The following is a 17,970-nucleotide window of genomic DNA, read 5'->3' on the forward strand; positions in this document are numbered from 1 at the left end:
AATAACACAGCTTTCTGTGTCCTCAGGCCCATGCTGTCCTGCCCCAGCCTCCTGGGCCTGACCAAACACCACAGACACCTCTCACACACACATCTCTCCGGGTACATCTCACACACACATCTCTCCGGGTACATCTCACACACACATCTCTCCGGGTACCTCACACACACACATCTCTCCGGGTACATCTCACACACACACATCTCCCCGGGTACATCTCACACACACATCTCTCCGGGTACATCTCACACACACATCTCTCCGGGTACATCTCACACACACATCTCTCCGGGTACATCTCACACACACACATCTCCCCGGGTACATCTCACACACACATCTCTCCGGGTACATCTCACACACACATCTCTCCGGGTACATCTCACACACACATCTCTCCGGGTACATCTCACACACACATGTCCAGGTACATCTCACACACACATGTCCAGGTACATCTCACACACTCATGTCCAGGTACATCTCACACACTCATGTCCAGGTACATCTCACACACACATGTCCAGGTACATCTCACACACACATGTCCAGGTACATCTCACACACACATGTCCAGGTACATCTCACACACACATGTCCAGGTACATCTCACACACTCATGTCCAGGTTCATCTCACACACTCATGTCCAGGTTCATCTCACACACTCATGTCCCTCAGGAAGACTCATATCTTCATTCTTCTGAGCTGTCCCACTGTGGACAAAGGCTGTCTGTATGGATGGGTTCAGCTGTGAAGACTGAAACTTCCTGTATTAAATGTCTGGACTAACAGAACATGGCTGGCAGGCTGTACTCCTGTTCTTTACTCCCCCACCGAGACACTCTTCTCCTCTCTCCTCAGCAGACAAGAGCTGTGTGTGTGTGTGTGTGTGTGTGTGTGTGTGTGTGTGTAGGTGTTTCTGTGAATGTGCTGCAGTGTCCTTCAGTTTGCCCGGCCACAGTACAATCCCCTCAACACCAGCCACACAGATGAACCCACTGCACTACTCACACACGCGCACGCGCACACTCATACTCACACTCACTCACACACACACACACACACACACACACACACACACACACACACACACACACACACACACACACACACAGAGTCACATTCCTGTGTGTGGAACTGCTTTATGTCTGTTCTGTGACCTCTGCTAAACTGCTGAACGCACAACCATAGGACCTATGGCACACAAATACTGTGTCTCTGTCCATCTGTGTGTGTGTGCGCGCGTTGGTGTGTGTGTGTGTGTGTGTGTGTGTGTGTGCGTGCGTGCGTGCGTGTTCAAGGCAATCTCTGAGTGAACAAAGTTAAAATTAGTCCTGTAGAGTGTGTCAGAACAAACACTCAGCTGTTCAGTCTTAGGTAATGCCTCCTACTCCTGACCCTGTGACCTTTCCTTGCTAAGGCCTGTATGCAGAGTCAAAGCAGTGAGTTAGCTTTGAATGACTGTGTTACGACCAACTGAAGCATCTCCACGCTCATATGAGAGGATAAACACACAGAGAGACAAGAGAACAGTGTTAGAGCAGACAGACCACCAACATACCGTAAATTCTCTAATAAAAGCCAGGTCTCAAATTATAGCCGGGGGTGCTGCCTGTTCAGGCAAATAAAGGCCGGTTCCAAATATAGGCCGGGTAAACAAATAAATAAACAAATTACAGAAAGGCTCAGGTGATAAATTCATCATATTTCCACAGCATTATTTACATCAGTACAACAACATACAGTAATTATGCTCACCACTCTGTTACTATTAGTTTCACTTTTTAACAGAAACACCATATCGATAGTGTTCTAACTCACATGGATTGTGTGTCGCTGTAAGACGATGTGCGTTAATGGCCCATTATTAGTATTCAGGGACATCACTGCCAAAACTCTCTCTTTCCTATTTCCTATGCATTATTTCATTATTTCTGTGAGTTATTTCACATAACAGCACGTCTTAACGGTACTTGGAAAAAGTCACAGAAGAGAAAAAAATGTCAGATTTTAGATGGTGTAGGTAGAGTAGGGACATGTTGGCCGGTGAGCTGGAAACAGAGGAACAGATTTTACCTTTTAATCTCTCATTATTTCAACCTGTTCCCATTTATCCTCCGTGATTAACGAACAAATAATTCACAGAATAATCAACACTAATCGATGTAAATATAGTAAATGATTACCAATTTCATTGTGTGATAGAATTACTGTTCTTTGCAAACTACTGCATCATTTGCTATATCCACAGATGGTTTTAACGTGTGGATAACTGTGCTCTTCATTCTCTCTCTAAATTCAGGTAATACTGGTACATTAAACCGATCTGCAAACATTCTGCTGTTTGAACGCTCATGAAACATCTGCTTTTGTGTGGTCTGTGTCCCAAACTTTATTGTGCATTGCACACAAGCTGATGTGTTATACAGATATGTTCACTGCATCAGCTTAATTCAACAGTCTCATGTTGCTGCTTTCACAATAACACAGAGACTTAAAACAATCTGTGGTGTTTCGTTTGCATTATGACCTTGTAGATCATAGTAATGTATTAAATACTGGTCTGTCTCTAACAATAGGCTGTCTCAAATAAAGGCCTGGTTCTTTCTTTGGTTGAGGTAATCAAAGGCCCCGGCCATTATTTGAGAATTTATGGTTGTCCAATTTACAGCAAGCAGCACAGATCACACTGACAATACGATTTCTGGTCAAACACAGACTTCTTACACATGACCCAGTGTGGCCATACATCAACAGGAGAAAGCAGCAGCGACCATGAGGTAATCACCTAGCTCATTCAAACGACGAGCTAACCCTGCTGGAGGACTGCTCAGTGACAGCTTCAGCTTAACTGAATTTACAGTCTGAGGTGACTCGACATGGAATATAACCATCACAAACTGTTGAAACCAACTCACAAATACATAGTGTCTGTAAAACGACAAAACAGGGAAGCAAAATAAAAAAGAGAGAGAGAGACTCCTGTTTTAGAAACTCAGAAAACATCTAAGCTAAAGAAAACAGCCAGGAGGCAGCAGAAAATCAACCTGAATTCAACAATCCAAACCACTACATACTCTGAAAAGGAGGCACATTAAACACAGCACAGCCTTCTGACATGTCTCACCTAAACAACAGGCCAGAGCTTTCCCCACAGCTCTGACCGCACACAGTTAACCACAGTTCACTGCAGACTAACCACACACACAGTTAACCACAGTTCACTGCAGACTAACCACACACACAGTTAACCACAGTTCACTGCAGACTAACCACACACACAGTTAACCACAGTTCACTGCAGACTAACCACACACACAGTTAACCAAAGTTCATTGCAGACTAACCACACACACAGTTAACCACAGTTCACTGCAGACTAACCACACACACAGTTAACCAAAGTTCACTGCAGACTAACCACACACACAGTTAACCAAAGTTCACTGCAGATTAACCACACACACAGTTAACCAAAGTTCACTGCAGATTAACCACACACACAGTTAACCAAAGTTCACTGCAGACTAACCACACACAAAGTTAACCACAGTTCACTGCAGACTAACCACACACACAGTTAACCACAGTTCACTGCAGATTAACCACACACACAGTTAACCAAAGTTCACTGCAGACTAACCACACACAAAGTTAACCAAAGTTCATTGCAGACTAACCACACACACAGTTAACCACAGTTCACTGCAGACTAACCACACACACAGTTAACCAAAGTTCACTGCAGACTAACCACACACACAGTTAACCAAAGTTCACTGCAGATTAACCACACACACAGTTAACCAAAGTTCACTGCAGATTAACCACACACACAGTTAACCAAAGTTCACTGCAGACTAACCACACACAAAGTTAACCACAGTTCACTGCAGACTAACCACACACACAGTTAACCACAGTTCACTGCAGACTAACCACACACACAGTTAACCACAGTTCACTGCAGACTAACCACACACACAGTTAACCAAAGTTCACTGCAGACTAACCACACACACACAGTTAACCACAGTTCACTGCAGACTAACCTAGTTAGTGTTTGTTCTGTATGATGTCTGAGTCCCTCAGCTCTCAGCTCAGTGCTGACTTTTTCAAAAGAGCCTTTCCATTCTTTCACACAGAGATAACGAGACTTTTTAGTTCTGCATGGAGAAATAGAACACAAGGTACTTACAAACTGCCTCTTCTTGGAAGACTCAGCTCCTTCTGTAACAGAGAAACAGAGAGGAAAGGAAAATGTTACTGTTTTGTCATGTGAATTCTGAATGATTCCTACCTAAATAATACACAAGTTTACCTTTCTGTGATTTAATTTCCACTGTGTGAATGTACAATCGCTGTCGCGCTGTACCAAAACTACTTAATTAATTGACTATTTAATTAAATGTGTGGCTTTACAGATGGGGCCACACTTTATGGAAATGTTTGCCGTGTTGCTTAATATGGCTGCATTTTTATTTATTTTTAAATACTGAGCACGTATTGTGCGTAGTGACCACACACACACACACACACACACACAAATGCACACGAACACGCACTTGCAAGGGTGTGAGAAAAAAAAAATCAAAAGAAACAGGTTCATGCTGACCCAGTTTTCCTGTTCATTGTTAAGTGACGTATAGGAAACAGCCACTAGATGGCGATAAAGTACCATAAGGAACTGAGCCTGTTCTACACACAGACACTGAGATTCATTTTACAGCTGCTATGGTTTCCACATTTAGCAAGGCAAAGTCATGTCTGAGTATGACTGTGGTGTAAATGGAGGAGGGAAACTGAACAGGCACCTACGGACACAATGAGCCGTGGAAGGCTAGGCAATCAGCCGGCTGTTCAACTCAGCCCAATTCAATTTCAGACAAGAAGCAAACACAAATGTTCATCCAAACACCAGTGTGACTGCGCCTACCACACATGGACTCATGTATGTAAGTGTACATACCCAAAACTCCACTCACTCTCATCAGCAGCTCATTTCCACAAGAGCTAGAAGATCAATCTTGTTGATCTGTTTAAACATAACCATGGACTGACAGTCCAATATCAGTATCAGTGAGTGTTCTCACAGACACACTGAGGTCAGGTGAATTTGAGGGTACTCACAGACACACTGAGGTCAGGTGAATTTGAGGGTACTCACAGACACACTGAGGTCAGGTGAATATAAGTGTATTTACAGACACACTGAGGTCAGGTGAATTTGAGGGTACTCACAGACACACTGAGGTCAGATGAATATGAGGGTACTCACAGACACACTGAGGTCAGGTGAATTTGAGGGTTCTCACAGACACACTGAGGTCAGATGAATATGAGGGTACTCACAGACACACTGAGGTCAGGTGAATGTGAGGGTTCTCACAGACACACTGAGGTCAGGTGAATTTGAGGGTTCTCACAGACACACTGAGGTCAGATGAATATGAGGGTACTCACAGACACACTGAGGTCAGGTGAATTTGAGGGTTCTCACAGACACACTGAGGTCAGATGAATATGAGGGTACTCACAGACACACTGAGGTCAGGTGAATTTGAGGGTTCTCACAGACACACTGAGGTCAGATGAATATGAGGGTACTCACAGACACACTGAGGTCAGGTGAATGTGAGGGTTTACTGACAGTCAGTATCAGTATCAGTGAGTGTTCTCACAGACAGGCTACTGTATGTTAGTTTTCAGGAGCCACTCTTCACAGACTCAAAGAAAAACACTCACCCTGTTTACTGGACTGGTTCAACTGGCACCAGTGTCAGTTAATGCTGCAGTGATTCTGGCCCAATAAAGTCTGTTTGGACTACACCAACACTGCTAACCTGCAGTTAGGTGAGCGGTAAACATGAAATCAATGTAAATTTTGATTGTGGTTTGGCTTTCTCGTGACTGATGTTGCAGTCTATGGAGAGAAACTCTGGACTGCTGAGTTGCTGTGTGCTGTTGGATGACAGTAATATAAGGGGATGAGATTGGGGGGGAATAGGAGACAGTCTATCAACACAGCAACTGAAAAGTGCTAACATAGCAAAAAGCCAGAGCAGCTGATAATGAGCGCCGGGGCCAATACTGCATTGATGTGTCTGTTAGCCATACTTACATATGCCTTCCCTACCTCATCTTTAAACTCATACATTACTTTCCCCTCAGTCAAGTAAAGCGCTCTCTCTCCCTCCCTCCTCCCCCTCTTTCATTTCCCAACAACACACACACCTCTCTCTCTCTCTCTCTCTCTCTCTCTCTTCATTTCCCAACATACCTCTCTCTCTCTCCCTCTCTCTCTCTCTCTCTTCATTTCCCAACAACACACACGTCTCTCTCTCTCTCTCTGTCTGTCACGCCCCTCCATCATCTGACTTGCTCTTAAATTCAGTTTTTCAATTTCAGAATGGCTATACTGGCACAGTAAGTATAATATTCATCTGCTTTGTACGGTGTAATAACTCTTTTTGGTAATAGCTACTGGAACCCCACCCCCCACCCCACACACACACACACAAACACACACGCACACACACACTTTCCCTGGCACTAAGCCTGGTGTCCTTCAGCAGCACAGACTCAGACACCGTTGGATTATGAACACTTAAACCAGTGGTGTTTGTTCAGAGAAAAATGGACTGGTACATCTTTGGGGTCTGGATGTGGAGGGAGTTGACCAGTGGGTGGGAGCTGTCCAGTGGATGGGCTAAGCGTCGCTATGGGAGCTCTATGAGAGGTTGTCTGGGAAGCATCCATAACACATATATCTCCTGTCTGATACCGCACAGGGTGATTACATTAGAGCATGAGTGAGGGGGGGCAGTGCTCCCAGTAACTCACGGTAACTGGAAGAGCTAAGTGAGGACTGGACAACTCTGGGCCACAAACTGGTCTGACAGCATATTATCAGCATTAGTTTTGGTTGGTTGGGTTTTCAGAGAGAAGGGGCAAGATATGCACCCCTTTATTTGATAATGTTTTTGTTAAAAGCACAGGAGTGTCAACATTTCCAGGAGGGACTGATAGAGTTATAAACAGAAGGAGTAGTATAGACTGATAGTATACAAACAGTAAAATAATAAGCCCAATGTCAGTTCTACTCACAATGAGACAAAGAACACCACCCCCTGAAGCTAACATTATGGGATAGAAAAGAAAGAGAAGAAGCATTTATTCACTCTGGCATACATGCATAGACACACACACAAGCACACACACACACAAAATCTGCTATATCTGATAGGAAAGATCTTGTTGGTCCAGACTGATTAAATTAAGTCAAACAGACCGTGGTCTCCTTGATAAGGCAGCAGCTGCCCGATCATGCACACACACACACACACACACACACACACACACACACACACAGCGCTATAGGGCTCTGCACTGTGTCACTACCATAAGCTAAAAGGCTGTCCAGTGAATTTTGCAGGAGAAGTGGTTTGGCACAGACCCCCACCCAACACAAACACACTCTAGCCAATGAAGCATATCAATATGTTTTACATCCGCCCAGTCTGCCAGAGAGCCAGGGCAGGCTAATGCAATCACACAGAGTGTCATTTGGAAAATGGGGGTTAATGGGCAGGCAGATATGACCAGTCTATTGGGTTTGACACAGGCCTGTAGCACAGGAGAGCCAGGAGTGTTCTACCATTATAATCATCAGCACACACACATGCACACACACACATAGATACTGCTGTACACCAAAAGCAATGAGGGACCACAATACACAGCATGAACACACACACTCCACACACACACACATACATACACACGTGTGCTTATGCAGAGATAACAAAGCTGACTAACAACCTGTGTAGTGAGCAAATCACTGAGGCCCAGTCATAGTTAAGGTCATGACCCCACGGCTGTGATACATAATCCATTATTATGAGAAAATATGGATCTATACTATCACAGATATGAAAATGCACATCCAAGGCCGGGGGTTGTGTCTCCGGGGAAACGCGCCAGGCACTGTGACCCCGCCCCTGGCTCTGTGTATGACTGACTGGCTCTCTAGAATGAATAACTGATTAAACACACCCACACCAACACACACCCCAGCCATCTAGGAGGGAGCTTGGGGGACTGCATGTGTGTGTGTGTGTGTGTGCGCCTATGTGGGAGGAACAGGACTAATATGCAAATACAACCCAAATATGGCAAGCAAACTGACAGCAGGTGCCAAGTTCACGGTATGTAATCCAATTTTTTGCCATGTTTGATATTTGCAAATGTACACAAACACACACACACACACTCACTCTCTTTTTCTAACAACTGGGTGATAAAAGTGCTTCAGTGCACACACACACACACACACACACACACACACAAAGTCAAAAACCCACCACTGGCTCTGTGGCTCTTGGCAGGTACACTATAGAGCAATCAAAACTATTCAGTTTCAGTATTCATCTGAAAAAGAAACTTATTTGTTTTATAAATATGTCAAAATGTTGGCGTAATCTGCAAACATAAAGTTGCACATAATACTGCTAGCCTGCACAGAGAAGTTCACCTACCTTGACTTAACGTTTACCTTATATGTGTGGAAGAGAGGCATGCAACCTCACTGCTCCATTTCAGTTTTACTCTGGTAGATTTTAAAATAAGACCCTTTTATGAAGCCTAGGAAATTTCTCTCCTTTTTAACAGCTACAGAAAGCTGCCATAGTGTTTGTTGGGTAAACTGTGTGGTAAAAAGGATAGTGTCCTGTATGGAATTATTAATCAATTATTGATTTGAAAAGCTGTACCTAAATGTTTCCGGTGTGAGTAGATGGAGACTGTCTGTGTTCTTTGTAAATGTGCATTTTCACAAATCTTTAGGTCAGGCAAGGGGCTGTCACACTGCAGATCAATGGCAGTCACACTGCAGATCAGTCAGAGTTTCCCTCTCTGAGTGGTTGTCCATTCCTGAGATGGCTGTTCACACGCAACCCTCATCTGCTGTTCCCAGGTCAGCTGAATCAGAGTCACTCATCTGCTTGACCTTGTATTACAAACCAAGGCTTGGAGATCATCATGTCCAGCACGGTGGACGCCTGGCTCACACCTCCACACAAACATCACCTCAGTCGACTGCTCTTTACCAAACAACCAAAACTCCAGACGTCTTCATCACCAAAACACGTGTCAAGCTCTGTCAAAGTCACTGTGACCTCTGCCTCTATTAAACACTGGGCCTTGGTCTTCATTCAGGAACCTCACTCATGTGTGTGCTCTGAACATAGTCAGTATTCTCTATTAACTCAACCGTTTCCTTGTTGGCAGTTTCATGCATTCATGCATCTGCATATGTGGAGTGTTATTTTAAGCAACTTTCAAGCTTAGAGGACAAAAACAGGTACTTTTGTGGGCTTTGCCTGGATTTCGCCTTCTCTGATTGGTGTATTAGTGAATTTCATGTTATCTCCAGAAGGGCACCGCTGTCCTGTCTCATTAACAAACGTCTAATGAGACAATTATACAAGACTCTGGGGAATGTCCCATTTCCTGCCTGACTGACAATGAAGAGTGAAAAGACATAGAGGCCAGACTGAGCAAATCTCTCACAGATTAACGTTGTTAATCAATCCACATGGATATTAATGACTAGCTTATTGTTAATACAGACAATACAATTGAGCAAAACATTGTGAACACAGGGAGAAAAAATCGATACAGTGTAGTATCGCAATATTTTCCGGCACAATATTATATCAATACAGCAGCACCAGGTATCGATAATTTTATATTTAATTTTTTTTCTTTTTTTTTTTTACATTCATTTATTATACTTTTATTTTAGTACATACGTCCACTCTGATAACATCACCTCTGAAGTCTCAAGATGGCGCAAAACCTCGTTCTTCTCTTGCGTCACAGCGGAAATTGGAAAGAAAGTTAAAGTCGCCAACATGGCTGCAGAGACTCCTATACGTATCGCGCCGTCTGCTTTCAAGTTGAGAGTGTGGCTTTATTTCGGCTTCCAGGATACAGCAAATAATAAGCTTAAAATGCAACATGCCGTTTGCAAACAGTGCCACATGAAAACGAAATACTCAGGAAATACGACCAACTTGAGGGCTCATCTCACAAGGCACCACCTGGAGTTACCGAGAGATGAGGAGGTGAAACGGGCAAAAACCACACCTCCAAATTTCATGTGTGTGTGTGTGTTCAATGAAGGGCTGAGTTGGTATTTTGTACTATTCACAAAAAGTACAGTAGATAATTTTGTTCTCAGAATTAAATGGGAAGATTCAAATGAGATGATTGAGTCGTTTGTTATTTTCATTATGACTTATAATGCATTTTAATAATATATGGGAGAAATAAATCGCAATGTATCGCAGAACTGAATTGCAATACTTGCTGTATCATAAAATGTAAAGAATTGCAATAATATTGTATTGTGGCCCAAATATCGTGACAGCATCGTATCATTACCCCTGTGGCAATTCCCACCTCTAAACCACACCACAATATGCATTTAAACAGATGAATAAGAACATAAGACACTGCAGGACTGAATGTTGTTCTGTGACAGTTTAACACTATATGAGTGCAGTTTAAGAATATGCTAACTGTATAAAAGTGAGGAGTCCAATAGTACTTGGTCTAATGGCCCAATGTCTTTGTGTTCAAACTGTAAACATGTTGCTCTGTAACACCAAAGAATGTTCCTTTGTAACTAAGTAACACCGTTGTTCTGTAAGACTGAAAAGTTTTACATTGTAACAATGCAACACTCTTGCTCTTTTGCAGTACAGAGATGTTCCTGTGTAACAGAGAAAACTGTGTCCCTGTAACACCGTTAGCATGTGGGCCAGTGTGAGCCAGCAGTGTGAGGAGTGCTGAATGGTTTTAGTGTTGGAGTGCATGAGACCACAGGAAGGGAGAGAGAGAGAAGAGAGATAAAGAGACACAGCTGTGGACTGATTTGTCTTCACAGATGTGGGAAAGGATTCAGTGAAAAATCTCAATGCCACTGAGGCCATTTCTCTAGACAGGTGGCTGTATTAGGACAGGAACTATCAGAAGTTTTCAAGCAGCCCAAAACACACACACACACACTCACAAACACACAGGCCTTGGACAAAGCTCAAGGTGGCAGTCACATGGAGTGTGTGTTAAATCAGCGTTTATCCTGGTCTACTGTGTGCCTGGGGCAGAGGGCTAATTAACACACGTTCTCATGGCAGTTAAGGAAACCTTTGCTTTCTCATTCTTCCTCTTCCTTTCAGTTTGGCTGGCAGTGGAACTAATCTGGGCAGATCAGGAAGTGTCTATTCACAGTGGAGAGACAGTGGCACATGGCTGAGCCTCATCTACAGAAAAAAGAGGAGAAAACAATCTAATCCTAATTAGAATTTATCCATTCAAATGAGCCTACACACCTCACTGACTGTTTTCTGCAGAGATAATGAAGAGAGGGGAAAAAAGAAACGTACAGGCACAATGACTGACAGAGGATTTTCCCTTTCCTTACTTCTGAGCCTGTGTGTGTGTGTGAATGCGTGTGTGTGTGTAGGCGTGCGCGTGTGTACCTGTGCATGTGCATGTGTGTAGGGCAGCGTTGAGTCAGTACACACAATTAAAGACAATCAGTGTGTTATTCAACGTGTCATTTTGTTGAAAACCATGATGCCTTTGGCTTTAAACTGTGTCACTTTGTGGTGCACCAATGCAACTCTCCTTCTGCTCCTTCTGTGTAACTGAATAACTGTCCCAGATAAATGATTTTGTGTGGCGTGTGTGTGTGTGTGTGTGTGTGTGTGTGTGTGCGTGTGCATGTGCGTGTGTGTGTACGTGCACACATTTGTGTGTGTGTGTGTGTGTGTGTGTGTGTGTGCGTGTGTGTGTGCGTGCGTGCGCACATTTGTGTGTGTATGGTGTGTGTGAGTGCATTTGTGTATGTGTGTGTGTGGTTGTGCTCCTCTGTGATCACTGTATCAATGTCAGTGAGATGCAAACAGGCTTCACTTTAAACTCAGACTTACACCCACAAAATCAACAGACCTGAAACTAAGTCTGTCTGATTAGCACACATTACAGACACACACTACAGGCACACACTACAGACACACATTACAGGCACACATTACAGACACACATTACAGACACACACTACAGACACACATTACAGGCACACATTACAGGCACACATTACAGGCACACACTACAGGCACACAGTACAGACACACACTACAGACACACACTACAGACACACACTACAGACACACACTACAGACACACATTACAGGCACACATTACAGACACACACTACAGGCACACACTACAGGCACACACTATAGGCACACATTACAGACACACTACAGGCACACACTACAGACACACACTACAGGCACACACTACAGACACACACTACAGACACACACTACAGACACACACTACAGAATGAGGAACTCACAGAAAGCCCAGCTGTCTCTCTCACATTTTCTCTCATTCACTCTCTCAACCCTAACGGTAATCATGTCTCAGCACTAGGACATGCGATGCTTCTAAACGCCATGATGACTAGGCTGTCTGAAAAGCAACACACTGAATGTAAAACAGGCCTTTGGCATATGGCTGCATATACTTTAATGGGAATTACACATTCAGAGGGTGCTGTCTCACTCGGCCCCCTCTGTCTGGATTCTGTGAGCTCAGCTTTATGGCAGTGGAGATCACATTTAAGATTAGCTCCTATAATGTCAGATAAGGTGATACACAGAATTCTATGGTATTTGGTGTGAGACTGATGGTGTTAAGCAGTTTTTGTGTTTTTATACCAACACCATTTGTAAAACAAAACAGAAAGCAGCTATCAAATAACGTTCATCTAATTATTTTCACCCTCTGTGATTAGACTTCTCAGTGCAATCTGTTTGAAGAATTTCTGGCATTTCTGTTCTCTTGCACACCTGGAGTCTGATTGGGTGTGGAGCAAAATGAAGCAGTCTCTTTTCTCTTTGTCTCCGACCCCTGCCTTTCCCGCCTGAGACAGTCAGTTCATTACCGGGAGGCAAACTCTGACACATTGAGTGTTCAGTTCCCTGGTGTCATGCTCTCTGACACACACAAAAATCTTCAATTCACACCTTCAGCACTCCCCCAAGCCAACCCCCCTTCTAACACACACACAATCACACGCACACGCACATACACACACACACACACACACACACACGCACGCACGCACACACACACAATCACACATGCACGCACACACACACACGCATGCACACGCACACACGCACGCACACACACACACACACACACACACACACACACACACACACAGAGTGCAGGGAGGCACACTCATTTGTCTTCCAATGCAAAAAAAGAATGTACAGATGCAGAACTGAGGTGAGTAAAATAAAATCCATGTCTGGAAATCCAGCTCAGGGAAAGACAAGAGAACCACTGTCACACATTAACACACTACACACTACAGACACAAAGGGTGACGTGACTGACAGAAAAAAGAAAAATTCAGAAAAGGAGGACAGAACACAATAAGAGAGAGAGAGAGATACATATCTGGAGACAAAGAAAGGCAAAAAAAGAGAGTCAGACAGACAGAGGGACACACACGCGGGGGGGGGGGGGGGGGGGGGGGGGGGCAGGATGAGGAGAAGATGTGAGAGGCAAACTGCAGCTGAGAGGCAGACAGCCTGCACTGGCATGTCAGACAAAGAGAGGGATGTAAGTCATTGCAGCGGGCAGAGCGAGGGATGGCAGCATGGGGGTAGAGAGAGGGGCACGGCACCCGGAGGAGAGGAGTGAGAGAGAGAAAGAACGATCAAAGCAAACCCCCACTGAGCCTGCAGTCAAACACACTGAGACTACACACTGCTACTGCACCTCACTTCTGAATAATGTCGACTGCCGCCTCAGAGCAGGAGAGAACTACACACACACAGAGAGAGAGAGAGAGAGAGAGAGAAAATCACACACACACACACACACACACACACACACACACACACAAACTCACAGAGAGAGAGAAAGAGGGAGAAAGAGAAAGCGCAGTTTGCGTAAATGTGTTGTTTCTGACAATATGTTTTGTGTTTAGTCAGAGGGGAGTGCAAGAACTGGCTGTCTAGATTCATACTCATCAGCCCATTAGTAGTCTTTCAATACAGACACACACACACACACACACACACACACACACACATATGCAAAGCAACATCAATCCCTCTGAGTTTTAATTTAACATTAAAGTATATTTTATCTGGGTATTGCATGTTTGCCTACGTTTCTCTGTGCATGTACCAGCTTACCCACATACAGCCTTTAAACGGTCATTAAAAGACAGAGGTGTGTCAGTGTGACAGCCAGTAATGAAGAAACAAAGCATGTCGCAAATTACACAGCAAACCTGCTGTCTTCACCCTTCAGATTCTTACACAATTACTGCTTTTGTCTCTCTGAAACAAACCATATCAACTCGACCCAAGTCGGTCCTTTTATAACTAACCTGAGTTTTATCTTTAAACAAGCCTGGCTTCACCGGTCATCTCTGGAGCTTACCTTAAACACCACACATAAGACAGACAATACCGCCAGTAACCCACTGCCAGATCTAAGTAGCCTACATATGTTTAATGAGTGTGTGTGAGTGTGTGTGTGTGTGTGAGTGTGTGTGTGTTAGAGCTGAGCCCCTCTTATTCGGGCGCTGCACCCACCTCCCCCTCCCCCAACACCTCTCCTTCACTCTCCTGCGGCTGAAAGCGATGAGCTCATGTTCACCACGGAAACGCAGTGAGCTCAACAATCCATAACACACTCGTTACTCCAGGGCGCTGGCAGGGAGGGGGGCATGCTGGCCGCCCCAGCCCAGAGAGGACAGGTGAGGGCCGGGCTAATCGGAACAACAGACTCCCTGTTCTCACTCACAGAAAACAAATAAAACAGCCAATTGCCTCACAGTCCCCGTAAGCCCCATAAGCCATCCTTAACCCCCCAAACACCTCTGTGGAACTCCAAAGGTCACAGGCTGGGCTGGCAGATCAGCCAAAGGGATCAGATCAGATGGAGAGTGAGTGATAAAGAGATGGAAGGAGGTTATTTCGGAGAAAGAGAGAGATACACATGAATGAGTGATAGAGAGCTGGAATGAGGTTATTTAAGAAAGAGAGAGATACACATGAATGAGTGATAGAGAGATAGAGGGAGATTATTTGAGAAAGAGAGAGATACACATGAATGAGTGATAGAGAGATAGAGGGAGATTATTTGAGAAAGAGAGAGATACACATGAATGAGTGATAGAGAGCTGGAATGGGGTTATTAAGAAAGAGATAGATATGGATGAATGAGTGATGGAGCAAAGGAGGGAGGTAATTTAAGAGAAACAGGGATCTGGATGGGTGAACCAGACTGACAGGCAGTCGATATGTGTATGGTGCTCAACAGACTGTAAACTATATCTTTCACCTTGTCAGCTTTTCTTCCTGTCTTTTCTCAGTTTGCCTTTAACTTTTCTCTCTCTCTTTACGCTTTCCCTGTTAAACTGTCTCTTTAGTTTCCATACGTGTCTTGCACTAAGAACCAAGCCGGTGATCCAGGCCACATCAGAAAAGTAAACCTGTAGCCATTCCAATGCCCAGACTGCTGGGGACCTCTGACTCATCCACTGACTGTTCTCAGTCCTCCACCCAGGAAAGCTTTATGGGTAATTACCGCTCTCAAACCAAACTCCAAAAAAAAGGGACTGAAACTACTTTTAGGGAGTTTTTTTGTCCTGGTTAGGTGGGTACTTGTCGTGGAGTGACGTGATTCGTGGGTTGTTTAAACAAAAAAAACTGGCTCCGCCGCAATAGCACTTCGGTGCAATGGTGTTTTATTTACAGTGCTTCCCCAAACAGTCCAACAACGCAAAATTCCGTGAAAAAAAAAATTTCCAAAAAGTGCAAAATACGTTTTTAAATTTCAGAAAACAAAAGACAAAGCAAAAACAAAAGGAATCCAAATTTACAGGTATATACAAATGCGATTTAATGTACTCAACTCTCAATGGTCCTACCATGACCGAGTTCTCCCAACTACTCCCTCTCTAGGTACCCCGGGGCTCTTCTTCTACCCTAAGCCCCGCCCCTAGCTCACACCATATTGGAGGCTTGGCCACCAAATACATTTTTCCTCCTTTTTTTTCCCCTGTTACAATTTGAGGCATTTCTAAAAATCACATTCAATTTATACATCCCACGGTGATGATAAAAAGGTCATAATATTTAAAATAACCATTCCATAATCCATTTCATTCATATGTTTCATGTTCTGACACTTGTACATGGTTTGCCCCACCAGCTCGTGGCGCGAAAGAGCCACCCCCAAGCTTTAAAACCATCAGGGAAATTCCGACTTAGTTTGGCCTTTTGCAGCATCCGTAGCCAGGAACTCCAACAGTTAACACGGAAGACAGTAGACGAACATAGCGCGCATTTACAAACAACGACAAACGAAGATCTTCAAAACAACGAACAGATAAGACAATAAACAAGGCTTTAAATGGATTTTTGTGTCTGTGTAGATTTGTGTTATGTAGGAGCGGGATGAATTATGTTGTGGTTGTGATTGCGTGTATGCAAATGGAACATATTTAGCCGCTAATTCTGTGCGTGCACTCACAGAAGCGTCTAACTACAAACGGGGAGGGGAATGTAATGCGTTTGGGTGTCAATCAAAAGTGCCGCCGTGGTTACCGACAGAGCCCTCCGTCACACCACCTCCCTCCTCTCCGGAACCGACCAGGTTCGGCAGTCGGGATAGGTAGTCTGCAATGACATTTTGCTTCCCCGCACGGTGACGGATGAGGAATTTGAAAGGTTGCAGGGCAAGATACCACCTGGTCACTCGGGCGTTGCTGTCTTTCATAGTCTGGATCCAGGTAAGGGCCCGATGATCAGTGTCTAAGTCAAATTCCCTCCCCAACAGGTAGTAGCGGAGACTTTCCAGGGCCCATTTTATAGCAAGGCACTCCTTTTCTATGGTTGAGTACCTAGTTTCCCGTGGCAGCAGCTTACGACTTAAATACAGGACAGGGCGCTCCTCTCCCCAGTATCATGTCTACCGGTAGCCCTTCCACCACCCCCACATTCAACCAATACAGCTGGTCATTAATCGCCACTGTGACCTCTGCTATAGGACACATTTTACGCTCCCCATGTACACATTGAACACGAGTGGAGTTCTCATAATCCAGGCAACTATCCGGTACATGACACTTTTTAATGAGAGAAAGGGAACTCCCGGTGTCTAGCAATGCTTGCAATTGCTGACCATAAACTTTAACACGACAGGTAGCAGCATCATTCCAGTTTCCACCCACACACACATTGTCACCATCCCTCGGCACATAACAAAATCCAGACAGTTTTGGCTTACGCACAGGACACATAGAGGCCTTATGGCCCGGCTGCTGACAGTAAAAACATATTAGTCCCTTAAATGCAGTTCGTGCTGATGGTTCCTTACCCTCCCCCTTTCTAAAGTCAGTCTCTACAGAGTTACCTCCAATGTTCCGGCTGTCTCGGGTACCTCTCGGAGCTGCTGTGCTGGGTCGATGATGGCCTTTGCGTGCATTGACGTACTGCAGTGCCAGCTTTGCCGCGGTGAGTCCGTTCTCAGGCTCGTGCTCTCGTACCCAGGTCCTGGTGTCAAAAGGCAGTACACGCAGGAGCTGCTCCAAGATGATGGCTTCACCAATTTGCTCCTTGGTGTGCTGCTCTGGTTTAATCCAGCGCCGATAAAGCCCTTTCAGACGGTGGTAGGTCTCGGTGGGTGTCTCTCCAGGAACTTCAGGGTATTAAGACAGCAATACTAGAAGTTCCTCGCCAGACAGCACCTGACGAGTCCAGACAACCGAGGTCAACACTGAGCTCAACACAATCCGAGAGCCCCAGACTTGACCTTCCCACACCAGCCCCTCGACAGCCCATCCTGGGGCCATCACCTC

At 44.7% G+C, this 17,970-nt stretch overlaps 1 protein-coding gene across 1 annotated transcript in view; it reads right to left on the reverse strand.

Annotated features, from left to right (window-relative positions):
- Window positions 1–17,970, reverse strand: part of mast2 (microtubule associated serine/threonine kinase 2) — a 132,563-nt gene that overhangs the window by 54,327 nt on the left and 60,266 nt on the right. The window contains exon 4 of the mRNA XM_030792070.1: window positions 4,201–4,232. Coding sequence (XP_030647930.1) covers window positions 4,201–4,232 — 32 coding nt within the window. The remainder of the gene's footprint in view (window positions 1–4,200; window positions 4,233–17,970) is intronic.

The sequence above is a fragment of the Chanos chanos genome, chromosome 14, assembly GCF_902362185.1.
Source record: "Chanos chanos chromosome 14, fChaCha1.1, whole genome shotgun sequence".
Lineage (NCBI taxonomy): Eukaryota > Metazoa > Chordata > Actinopteri > Gonorynchiformes > Chanidae > Chanos > Chanos chanos.